The sequence below is a fragment of the Sorghum bicolor genome, chromosome 3 (genome assembly GCF_000003195.3).
Source record: "Sorghum bicolor cultivar BTx623 chromosome 3, Sorghum_bicolor_NCBIv3, whole genome shotgun sequence".
NCBI classification, from domain to species: Eukaryota; Viridiplantae; Streptophyta; class Magnoliopsida; order Poales; family Poaceae; genus Sorghum; species Sorghum bicolor.
This window is the reverse complement of record NC_012872.2, coordinates 5,763,856-5,775,999: the sequence shown is the minus strand read 5'-3', so window position 1 is coordinate 5,775,999 and position 12,144 is coordinate 5,763,856. Positions and strand designations below refer to the sequence as shown.

Here is a 12,144-nt window from a genome sequence, read left to right as displayed (position 1 = left end):
TTTGATGTTTCAGATGTTGATATATCTTCCGACAAACTTAGTTAAAATTTAAGATAACTGATTAGAACAAAGCTAGAGCAAACTATAATTTTGAAATGGATATGGAATACAAACTCTATGATTATATGGTATTAAGTTTCTAAATGTTGACAAAGAATACACATGTTTCTAGAGAAAAAGAGGGAAGACACTTCAGTTGGTGGTAAGGGCACCCACAATAACAAAGTCAATTTACTCTCTAGGATATAAAAAAATATTGTAGATCACTTGTGTAGAACAATCTATAACTTTCATTTCTTAAATTAGTGTAGGGCCCACAATTAAATATTTTAGTACTCCGCTATCACTGGAACATCTAGGCCCCTAATTCGGTTCTGGCGATAATGGCAACACAATTATTGTGACTAACATGTGTTTTGTAGAGGCATTATAAGTTTAGTTCATAATAGTGATTGAGTAATGGGCAATCAAAGGTTTCATGACCCTATTGACGAACTTCGTTCGGTTTTCAAAGGATGATCAACAAGGTTAAGGACAAAAACTAGTTATAAGTGTCATTTGGTATTGAGAGACATTTAGAGTAGTTTATGACTTTATTTTCCCTTTGACATTACTATAAAAGTGAATAGCTTGACTTAGGTGAGTCTAATGCGTAGTTGTGGTACACACTTATCAAACTTAGCACTAGGTATAGCTCAGAGTAAGCCCACTGATCAATTGGAAACAAAGTCATTCTCAAACTTGGTTGAAATGGAAGAGGATGGAGGTATTTTAGTAGCACCAGATTAATTTGGTGCCCGGGTCCTGAACCACCAGACTATACACGCGATTGAGGTTCAGCTAGGGTTTGCTTAACATAGAGGAGACTGGCTCACCGGATTGAGCCAGTGAGGGATCAAAATTGATCTGGTGCTCTGCAAGAGTTTTTTTCGGCCACTAGACTATAAGCTATGGTGATACACAGTATTAGTTGAGGGTTAGCCATTGGAGAGTCACCATAGTAATAGTGTATCACTGTAAACTTTACCGAGAGCATTTCATTTCACCAGGCCGCATACATGGCAACTATCTGTGGCATATATGTAGGAAGGCATATGCACAGAATTTTTTTCTGCTAGAGTTGCCAGATGCAGGGATATGATATTCTCCCCCGCTCCCTCTCTCCTACGCGGACATGTTAAAGTGAGCACTAAGGCTACTCCTAGTGCTAATTTCTTTACACCGTTTCCAAAAGTGGATATGGATGATTAAATAAGATAAAATCCACAATATATAATTCCAGCTTTAAAGGTGTTATGAAATGAAATGCTCTCGGTAAAGTTTCACTTACGTGTGGTAGTGAAACAAAACGATCCAAGTGGGAGTTTCATTTAGCTTCCTATGCATTAGTAACAATGCGCGCTGGTTTCGTCCCGATGAAACTCATCTTCTCTCTTCTTATAATTTCTATGTCATGTCATTATATATATTTTTCCTGATGTGTCACTTTAGTAAGTGAGAATGAATTTGATGCTGGTGTCCTAACAGTGGCGACAACGATATATACGCTCATGAGTCAACAGTCAACTACGTGGTCTTCGCACATCGTCAGTAGGTGTGTGGGACGTGATCTGGTCGTGCTCCATTACATGGACAAGAATAATGATGTTTGCGCCACGATACTAAAGGAAAGTGAGAAAATCCTCGCAGAAAGAACAAAAAGAGTAGGTCGATGGAAATCCTCGCAAAAAAGAATAAAAAGAGTAGGTCGGTACATTTCTAAGGACTTTTTGGACCATTAAAGGCCGGTATATACACATATTAGGATGTTTAGATGTAGAGATTAAAGTTTAATAGGTGTCATATTGGATATCATATAAGATGGCTCATGAGGTGTTTAGATACTAATAAAAAATAAATTATAGATTCTATCATTAATTTGCCAGACAAATTAATAAGCCTAATTTCTACTGTAGCAAACATGGATTAATTTATCATTAACTATGAACTAATTAGATTTGAAAAATTCATCTCGTAAATTAGTCTCAATATGTGTTTTTAGTTTCGTAAATAGTCTATATTTAATACTTCGTGTATATGTCCAAACATTTAATACGATAAAAACTAAACTTTAGTCCATGTAACTAAATGAGGCCTAAAAGAAGTCAAGTCTTTCAGTCGTCACGAGTGGGGCGCGTAATCAGTGTTGCGTGCAATTATATTGTTGACATTATTTAGGCCAGCGTCATGATCATGGTGATTAGCAGCCATGTAAAGGTGTGGTGCGGTGGTGCCTTACCAATTACCATCAAGCACCAGCACAGCTGAGGAACGCACTTAATTGGGCAATGGAGGCAGGCCCCTCGCATAAGGGGGTGCAGGCAGTGCGACGGCAGAGGGTTTATGGAGCTGGGGCCCATGAGTATACCCCTATATAGTACAGGTATTTAGACCATATAGTCATATGGGCATATGGCCCTTTGCTTGTTGTGTGTGTCTGTGTGCGTACACTAGATTCTGATCTAAGTGAGGCAAAAATCAATGTATCATATTCTAGCATGAGCCCTAGTCGTAACCCTTCGTTTCTCAATCGCCAAACGCGACTTTCTTCGTGGTCACAGTGACGACGTGTCTACGCCACGACCGACGTTTCCTATCTTCCCTTAACTCTATCTTGTCTATCATGATCACGGGACTCCATCAGCACTACGGTAAGTGATTACTAAAGTTCAGTTATCAGTTATAGGAAATAAAAAATAAGGACATAGGACTTGGTCTAATTTTTAATTATCATATTAAAATATTAGATTGCAGAGCCCTTAGTATCTTGCTTGTACAAGGGCTCTGGGGAGGGGGGGGGGGGGGAACCGGCAACGATCATTCAGTGTAACTGATGCGTCATTAGAGACGTTGAAGTATAAATTGCACCCCCGACAGCAGTGTCTACTTAGTAAACAACTACTAGTGCTGTCTGGCCGATCACAGCACATAGATACCTAAAAAACATCCAACATGGGTGGCATGGCGCTGCGCTCGCCGAGCTTGCCGCTGCTGCTGCTATCCTCCTTGGTCACCGTCATCACCGTCTCCACACTGAGTGCCATAGAAGGTGACGAGGAGGCCACGCTGCTGGCTTTCAAGGCAGCGGCAATCAGCAGCAGCGGGTACAATGACCCGCTTGCTTCGTGGAACCGCAGTGCCGCCACCGGTGGGTACTGCAGCTGGGAGGGGGTGAGGTGCCGAGGCAAGCACCGACGAGTAGTGGCACTCAGCCTACCATCCCGAGGGTTCACTGGAGTCCTCTCGCCTGCCATCGGCAACCTATCATCCTTGAGGACTCTCAACCTGAGCTGGAATGGGTTCAGCGGGAACATCCCCGCGAGCCTTGATCGTCTACGCCATCTCCATACCCTTGACTTGAGACGCAATGCCTTCTCTGGCACACTCCCCGGTAACTTGAGCTCTTGCACTAATCTTACGGAGATGATATTTGATTTTAACAATCTCAGTGGCAACGTGCCCCATGAGCTCGGCCACAACCTGAAGCAGCTCAAGGTGCTCAGCCTGCATAACAGCAGCTTTACTGGAAGGATTCCATTTCCAGCGTCGTTGGCCAATTTGACATCACTGAGTATTTTGGATCTCGGGTCCAACCAGCTCGAGGGTATTATACCGAATAGCATTGGCGTCCTAAAGGACCTCTGGTATCTTGATCTTCGCTACAACAGCCTCTCCAGCATGCCCCCGATATCCCTTTACAATTTGTCTTCCCTGGAATTCTTGCAGATTCAATCGAACATGCTCAGTGGTAGCATTCCTACTGATATTGGCAACAGGTTCCACGCCATGCGATTCCTCTCTCTATATACAAACCAGTTCACCGGGATCATCCCTGCTTCACTCTCCAACCTCACATCGCTCCAGGAACTCGACCTCGGAGAGAATATGCTTAAAGGACATGTGCCTCACACGATTGGGAGACTACCAGCTCTGCAAAAGCTATTCTTGGGCGACAACAGCCTAGAAGCTGACGATGGGGAGGGATGGGAATTTATTGCATCTTTGTCAAACTGCAGCCAACTCCGGCGATTACTTATCGGCGGCAACGCCGCTTTCACTGGGCACCTACCAAGCTCACTAGTGAATCTCTCAACAACCCTACGAGTCCTCGAATTTGCCGATACTGGGATTCGGGGAAGCATCCCCTCGGCCATCGGCAATCTAGTGGGCCTTGAATTCCTTGTTGCTGATGATACCTCCATATCTGGAGTAATTCCAGATAGCATCGGCAAGCTAGGAAACTTGACTAATATTTATCTGTACAATAGTAACTTGTCCGGCCAAATACCTTCATCTATTGGAAATCTCTCAAAGTTAGCAGTCCTGGAAGCCGATAGTAGCAATCTAGAGGGGCCAATTCCACCAAGCATTGGGAAGTTGGAGAATTTACTTGCCCTTAATTTGTCAAAGAACCACCTGAACGGTTCAATTCCAAGAGAGATTTTTCAACTTTCTTTCAGCTATCACATAGACTTGTCATACAATTCACTATCAGGGCCTCTTCCCCCCCAGGTTGGTAGCTTGCAGAATCTTAACCAACTATTTCTATCTGGAAACCAGTTGTCTGGCGAGATACCAGAAAGCATTAGGAAGTGCCCAGTTCTGCAAGAACTTAGGTTGGACAGTAACTTATTTAACGGAAGCATAACTCAATATCTAAACAAGGCTCTAACTACACTCAACCTGTCAGTGAATGAGTTGTCCGGTAATATTTCAGATGCCATTGGAAGTATCAGTGGCCTGGAACAATTGTATCTGGCGCACAACAATTTATCAGGACCAATCCCTGCAGTTCTACAGAATTTAACATCATTGTGGATGTTGGATTTATCCTTCAACAATCTGCAAGGGGAAGTACCAAAAGAAGGTATTTTCGGAAATTTTGCTAACCTGTCGATCACCGGAAATAACAAGCTTTGTGGAGGAATACCCCAGCTTCATTTAGTTCCATGCAAGACAGATTCTGTGAAAAAGAACAGAAGAGGGAAGTCTAAGTATCTTAGAATAGCACTAGCAACAACCTTTGCACTATTACTATTAGCTATTGTCATTGCACTCTTGATCTACAGGAAGCAAAGAAGAAAGCAGAAGGGTGCATTCAAACCACGAATGGTTGAGGAACAGTATGAAAGAGTTTCTTACCATGCATTATCAAACGGAACCAATGGATTCTCCGAAGCCAATTTGCTTGGTAAAGGGAGCTTTGGGACAGTCTATAAATGTGTTTTTCAAGCTGAGGGGACTGTTGTAGCTGTAAAGGTTTTTGACCTTCAACAATCAGCCTCTATTAAAAGTTTTGTAGTTGAATGTGAGGCACTGAGAAGGGTGCGTCACCGCTGCCTCATGAAGATCATCACATGCTGCTCAAGCATCAATGAACAAGGTCAGGATTTCAAGGCATTGGTTTTTGAGTTCATGCCTAATGGTAGCTTGAATCGTTGGCTCCATATAGAATCTGGCATGCCCACTTTGAACAATACTCTCAGCCTCGCACAAAGGCTAGATATCGTTGTTGATATCGTGGATGCATTGGACTATCTTCATAATCACTGCCAGCCACCAATCATCCACTGTGATCTCAAACCAAGCAACATCCTTCTTGCAGAAGACATGAGCGCCCGAGTTGGAGATTTTGGCATATCTAGAATCATTTCAGAAAGTGAAAGTATAATTCTGCAAAATTCAAGTAGCACAATTGGCATAAGAGGCTCCATTGGCTATGTTGCTCCTGGTAAATTCTATGTTTTCAAAAAAAATTTCTTTATTCCAAATCCTTCTATAAATATGGCATGCTAACCAATACTTCCTTTTTTTTGAATAATAATAGAGTATGGTGAAGGTTCTTCCATCACAACTTTTGGTGATGTTTATAGCCTTGGCATATTGCTGCTCGAGGTTTTCACAGGGAGGAGCCCAACAGATGATATGTTTAGATGTTCAATGGATCTACATAAGTTTTCAGAGGATGCTCTTCCAGATAACATCTGGGACATAGCCGATAAGACAATGTGGCTCCACACTGGCACCTATGACAGCAATACAAGAAACATGATTGAGAAATGTTTGGTTCATGTCATTGCTCTTGGGGTATCCTGCTCGAGAAAACATCCTAGAGAGAGGACACTGATACACGATGCGGTCAATGAGATGCATGCTATCAGAGATTCATACCGCAAGTTTGCCAGACCTCTTGTGGTGGAAGATGGAGCAGGAACGATTTTGCAGTAATTTTCAAACAGCGGTGAATAAGTAGAGCTGAAAATGGGCAATATGTTTGCAGGTGATAACTTAAATAAAATGATTGAAGGTTTCTATGATGCTTCAATTCTATTATTCTGTCCTTAAAAATCTGCATCAGATTTAATGCAAATGGATGGTTATGTGAAATACAGCAATCGGTACATAAATGAAATAATAGAAACCTTTTCACCTGTAGTTTGCTCAATGTATAGTGGAACTCTAAATGAGTTATCTCTGGACATTTTGTAGAGTATGAGGGGGGTGTTCTAAGATCATAACCACTGAATCCCGTGCTATTGTTTAATATGTTTACATGAAGCCCAATGGATCCACTTGGTGACAGAACCTTCAACAATGCTGTCTCAAGAATATTTTGGCTATATGTGGAACCAAAGAATATCATTGTGAAGAGTAGAACCAAGGATTTTATTTCTTTCTACGAATTTCTGTTTTCAACCTTCTCATATCATGCTCAAAGAGATGTAGCAGTAACCAGTAGAGATGCACGACATCAAAGATTCATAGATCATGTTTCCTGTTACCTTTAGAAAGCACCAATTGCAGACATTTGCTAGAGCAATGATCACAGCAGAAGGTAGATTAGAAATTCAGGATAGGTTGTCAACTAAAACAACTAAAGGCATATATGAAGTCAGGATTGAAGTCAGTCTTTTGGATCTATATGTTTATCATAACAGTGTAAAAGGGAAAGTAAATAGCCATGCAAATATACCTTCTTAAGATATGAAATGCTTGTATGAAATGCTTGAACTTCTACAGAAGTGGGCATATCATCAATATATGCTTACTCCACATCCTCACATTATCTTGAGGAAAATGGCTGGTGCTCTGCCTGTTCATTAAAGCACATCCTCATATCAATCATAGATGAAAATATTAAAAATGCTTGGCTTGAAAAATTAGGCATGCATTTCAAACGAACACAGGTTCAGAATAATCACACAGAATAAAAGAACAATGAAGTTTCCACTGAAATTTAATCAATAAAGAAGCAGGCTACAGCTCAAACTGACTACGTTTATATAACAATCAGGATATTCAGAAAACATCATATCGTCTTCATTATTGGTAGCCATGCTCTAGTGGCACCCCATGCACATTGTCAGGGAAACCTCTATGCAGCAGACGTTCAGATTAGCAACGAACAAACATGGCAGTAGGATAATGTCGGAAATCATAAAATGCCACGCAAGTTATACAAAATATATATTTGTATTTTCACAAGAGCAGTATAGCCAGTGCCTAAAATACTCAATGGCACTGTAAAACAGCTTCATACACATTCTGAAGATTCAGAACGCAAATGGTGCCCAGACTTACTTGTCACGTTGCCAAAGCAGGGAAACTGCATGAAAAAATTAATTGTTCTCTCCAGGCAGATCAGAACAAGAATCAACAGATAACTAAAAGAACCCATTGAAATTTGCAGAATCAACTAATGCAAAGAACCCATTGAAATTTGCAGAACCCATTTGTTCCAGAAACTAATCATACGTATCATCGCTTAGTAATAATCAGTGGACAAAAAAACAAATGCTCAATCCAAACTACTGACTCTAGCAATTGCTGTAATAGTACGAGCCCAAGGGGAGGTGAATTAGTCGGCAGCCCTGGTACCCTCGGACTCTCGGAGGTGACGAGCTTCCCTGATTAGGACGAGACGAGCGGAGGCCGCGCCGGTTTGGATCTCGCTCTAGCGGGAGGTGTTGGAGGCGAGGCAGGCAGAATCCTGCGCAATCATCTCGATGACGTGGGTGGTGGTCTTGTGGAGCTCGAGAGGCGGCGCCGCGGCGGCAGGCGGGGCAGCAGGCAGTGGCAGGGGAAGGTGGTTGCGGCAGGTATCTGAGGGCGTCCGGCAACGGGCAGCCGTTAGGAAGGAGACGCCGGATGACGGCTGTGGGCCTTATGGATGTAAGGCCCAGGTTCATTAGGATGACCGGCCCATTTGGCATTCACAAAAAAAAAAAAAAGTTGTGAGTATCCAGGGTTCAAAATTTGAAGGGATTTCGATAATTTCGGTGGTGACCAAGAGAAATTTCTGAAACCCAAGGTTCAAAAATCTGAATGCGTACAATCATTCAGAGTGTTTTCAGGACGCTGCAGCTAGCATTAGCCACCGGGGGAGGGGGGTGCATTTTGACGTCGAGTGTCGGCATATTATCTACCAAGCTAGCTACCACCGCACCGCAGCTTAATTGTTATCCTACCAGCATTATGCAGACTTTCTTCAGCGTTTTGCAACTCTGACGGTTGCATTGTTGCCTTATATTAATCCTTTCCAAATTCAACTTCGAACGGCGAACGGCCAAGTTGTAGAACTATCCGCACCAAACAATTAATAATGGTGCCATTTCAGATGAAATTGCGTGGCTGTGTTTTCGGTTTCTTAAAAGTCTGCAAGTTTGGTCGGACTGCCTTGGCTGCATGCTCTTGATGCCATTTCAGATGAATTACAACAGCTGCATGCTCTTGATGCCCACTCCGGCACTGCATTTCCTCTGCTCGTTGACTTGTGAATTTGGATTACAGTATGGCCTTGTTTAGTTCCCAAAAAAATTTTGCAAAATTTTTCATATTCCCTGTCACATCGAATCTTTAGACACATGCATGAAGTATTAAATATAGACAAAAATAAAAACTAATTGCACAGTTTGGTCGAAATTGACAAGATGAATCTTTTGAGCCTAGTTAGTCCATAATTAGACAATATTTGTCAAATACAAACGAAAAAGCTACAGTGTCGATTTTGCAAAATATGTCAAAAGCAGGTTCTCAAGGAGGAGTCATGGCTGTCAGTGTCAGAGAAGAGTGCTGGTATACCTATATCCTAACTAACGTACGTATACTAAGGCCTTGTTTAGATACACCCAAAAACTTAAAACTTTACAAGATTCTCTGTCACATCGAATCTTGCGGCACATGCATGAAGTATTAAATATAAATAAAAAGAATAACTAATTGCACAGTTTATATGTAAATCACGAGACGAATCTTTTAAACCTAGTTACTCCATAATTAGATAATGTTTGTCAAATAAAAACGAAAATGCTACAGTACCAAAATTCCAAAACTTTTTGCATCTAAACAAGGCCTAATATCTTAGAGAAATCAAACTTTTGGGTCTGTCTTTTGGACAGTAGTGTTTTCTAGCTGCAAACTAAGAGCTGCCAAAGGTCAGCTCCTACAATCCACAAAGATGGACCCTAAGGTAACTTGTAGTGTAGTTTACATAGAGGAGTGATACTCTAGTACGTACTCCTATTTTGTTGTACAAGTGCTTCACACTTGCCATTGCAAAAATGATGGTATGGTCACATTTGGTCTGGTGACCACTATACTAGCGCTTTCAGCTTTGTATATCACCGAACGAGGCAACAGAGAAAGTTCGAACGGTGAACGCCGAGCCTCGAGCGTAGAAAACTGGGCAGTTTCGCGGCACGTCACGTCCAGTGTCGTGACGCAGCGCATAGATAGCCTTGTTTTGTGTCAAAGTACGTCCAAATCTGGTTCAATTTCTGGCTGACTATCTAGCCGCACAGCGCCACAGCCAATAATTAATCGGTGCCATTTTCAGATGGGTCGCGTGCGTGGCTGTGTGTTTCTGATCTGGTTCTCAAAAAGTCTGCAAGTTTGGTCGGACTACCTTGGCTTGGCATAGATTACGGCTGCTGAGCTAGCTGCATGCACTCGATGGCCGCCCACTCAGGCTCTACATTCCTCTGCTCGTTGACTTGTGAATTTGGATTATGTTATGTTTGTCAAAAGCGGAGCTCTCATGGAGTCATGGCTGTCAGAGTCTAGCAGGCCGGTATATACCTGTATCCTAACTAAGCCTTGTTTAATTCCGAAAAAATTTCGAATTTCGCAACCGTAGCACTTTCGTTTTTATTTGATAAATATTGTCCAATCATGAACTAACTAGGATCAAAAGATTCGTCTCACGATTTACAGACAAACTGTGTAATTAGTTTTTGTTTTTATCTATATTTAATGCTTCATATATGTGCTGCAAGATTCGATGTGACGAAGAATCTTGAAAACTTTTTAGATTTCGGGGTGAACTAAACAAGGCCTTAGAGAAATCGAAGATCTGTCTTTAATTTTGGATAGTGGTTCGTAACTGCACCCTGAGTGCTAGCTGACAAAGCCTAAGGTCAGCTCCTACAAGACCAGCGGTAAGTGGCCGGACAGGATAAGAGGTATTTAGTTACACGTGTTAAAGTTTAATATGTATTATAATATTTTTGTTTTATTTAATAATTATTATTTAATTATAGACTAATTAAGATTCGTCTCGCAAATTATAGTAAACGTACGGCCCATGGGCCTGCCCCTAGCAGCTCCCCTAATGGCCTATATGTAATCACTGATTGTGTCTAATGATGGTAATCTCAGTATTATTGAAATCCTAATACTCTCTCATTTAGCTGTGTTTTTAGTTTCGTAAATAGTTTATATTTAGTACTACATGTATATGTTCAAACATTTAATGTAATTAGTTGTTAAAAAAAAACAGGAGCAATCAAACAAGGCCTAAGTTCAGTGGAGTTTACGTGTTTGGAGTGATACTCTACTCTAGTACTTACTGAACTCGTATTTGTTGTACAAGTAGTTACTATAGCTTTCCATACATGTAAATGATGTTATGGTCACATTTGGTTTGGTGACCACTATACTAGCGCTTTCAGCCTGGGCCTTGTTTAGTTCCAAAATTTTTTGCAAAATCAACACTGTAGCACTTTCGTTTGTATTTGACAAAAATTGTCCAATCATGGACTAACTAGGCTCAAAAGATTCGTCTCGTCAATTTCGACCAAACTATGAAATTAGTTTTTATTTTCATTTATATTTAATACTCTATGCATGCATCTAAAGATTCGATGTGACGGGAAATCTGAAAAATTTTACAAAATTTTTTGGGAAGTTAAACAAGGCCCCTGGTATCACCGGCAGAACGACGGGAACGGATGCCGCGCCCACGCCGGCCAAAGCAAGTCAGCCTGCCTGTCACCTCGCGCCACCGCCGCTGGGCGCTGGGCGCTGGATCCGATAGATCACATCAGACTGGCAGGCAGGCCAGGCACAAGCGTCGCGGCGGGCGCAGGCAGACAGACAGGACAAAGGAATAATCAGCAATGGTGGAGCAAGCAAAGGCTCGTCCGAATCATAACTTTTCAGACAAACGAACAAACTCGTCATTTCTTATGCCGACAGAATGAATGAGCTCCGATCATACGTCGAGGTCCGGCCGATCCATCCGTTCGTCCATCCGCCGTGCCGATCCGGCGCAGGGGTCCAGTCCAGATCTAGCTAGGCTTGGGCTTGGCTACACCTACACACTCGATCAGCTCCACAGAGGAGAGTCCTGGACTGGACTAGCGCTGGAGGATATGGATATGGATGGATAAGCATGCAAGTAAGATCAGGTGGATCATTCGAGTATGCAGTTGTTTGCTTGCTTATTTGTTTGTTTCGTAACGATAATAATGATAAGGCCACTCGTGCCAGACAAGTCCATAGATACTAGTATATAATGCCCATTACCAATGCATTGGATCCACCGCCGTGGATGATTTATTTGCCTAGGACATTGCAGAACCAACGCGAGCTAGCACTGTAGTACAGTATATATCCGGGTTGACGTACGTGAACTGAGATGGAGATTTTATTTACAGTACTCAATTTGCCCCCGCATATCATCATGATGATGGTGCATCCATTCCACTCCATTCTTTAATTTGGATTTGGAGGGCAGGATGGAGAAGAAGTTGGCTGAGATGCAGAACAAAAGCAATGCTCTCGCCTCACACTACCTTTTTCAGATGCAGAGGCTTTTTGGCTGAG

General features: G+C 42.0%; 1 protein-coding gene across 1 annotated transcript; it reads left to right on the top strand.

Annotated features, from left to right (window-relative positions):
- LOC8075148 (probable LRR receptor-like serine/threonine-protein kinase At3g47570) lies at positions 2,879 to 8,120 on the top strand. The gene is made up of 2 exons (XM_002457288.2): positions 2,879 to 5,770; positions 5,867 to 8,120. Exons 1-2 carry the CDS (start codon positions 2,992 to 2,994, stop codon positions 6,265 to 6,267), a joined length of 3,180 nt encoding a protein of 1,059 aa, XP_002457333.2. The 5' UTR covers positions 2,879 to 2,991; the 3' UTR covers positions 6,268 to 8,120.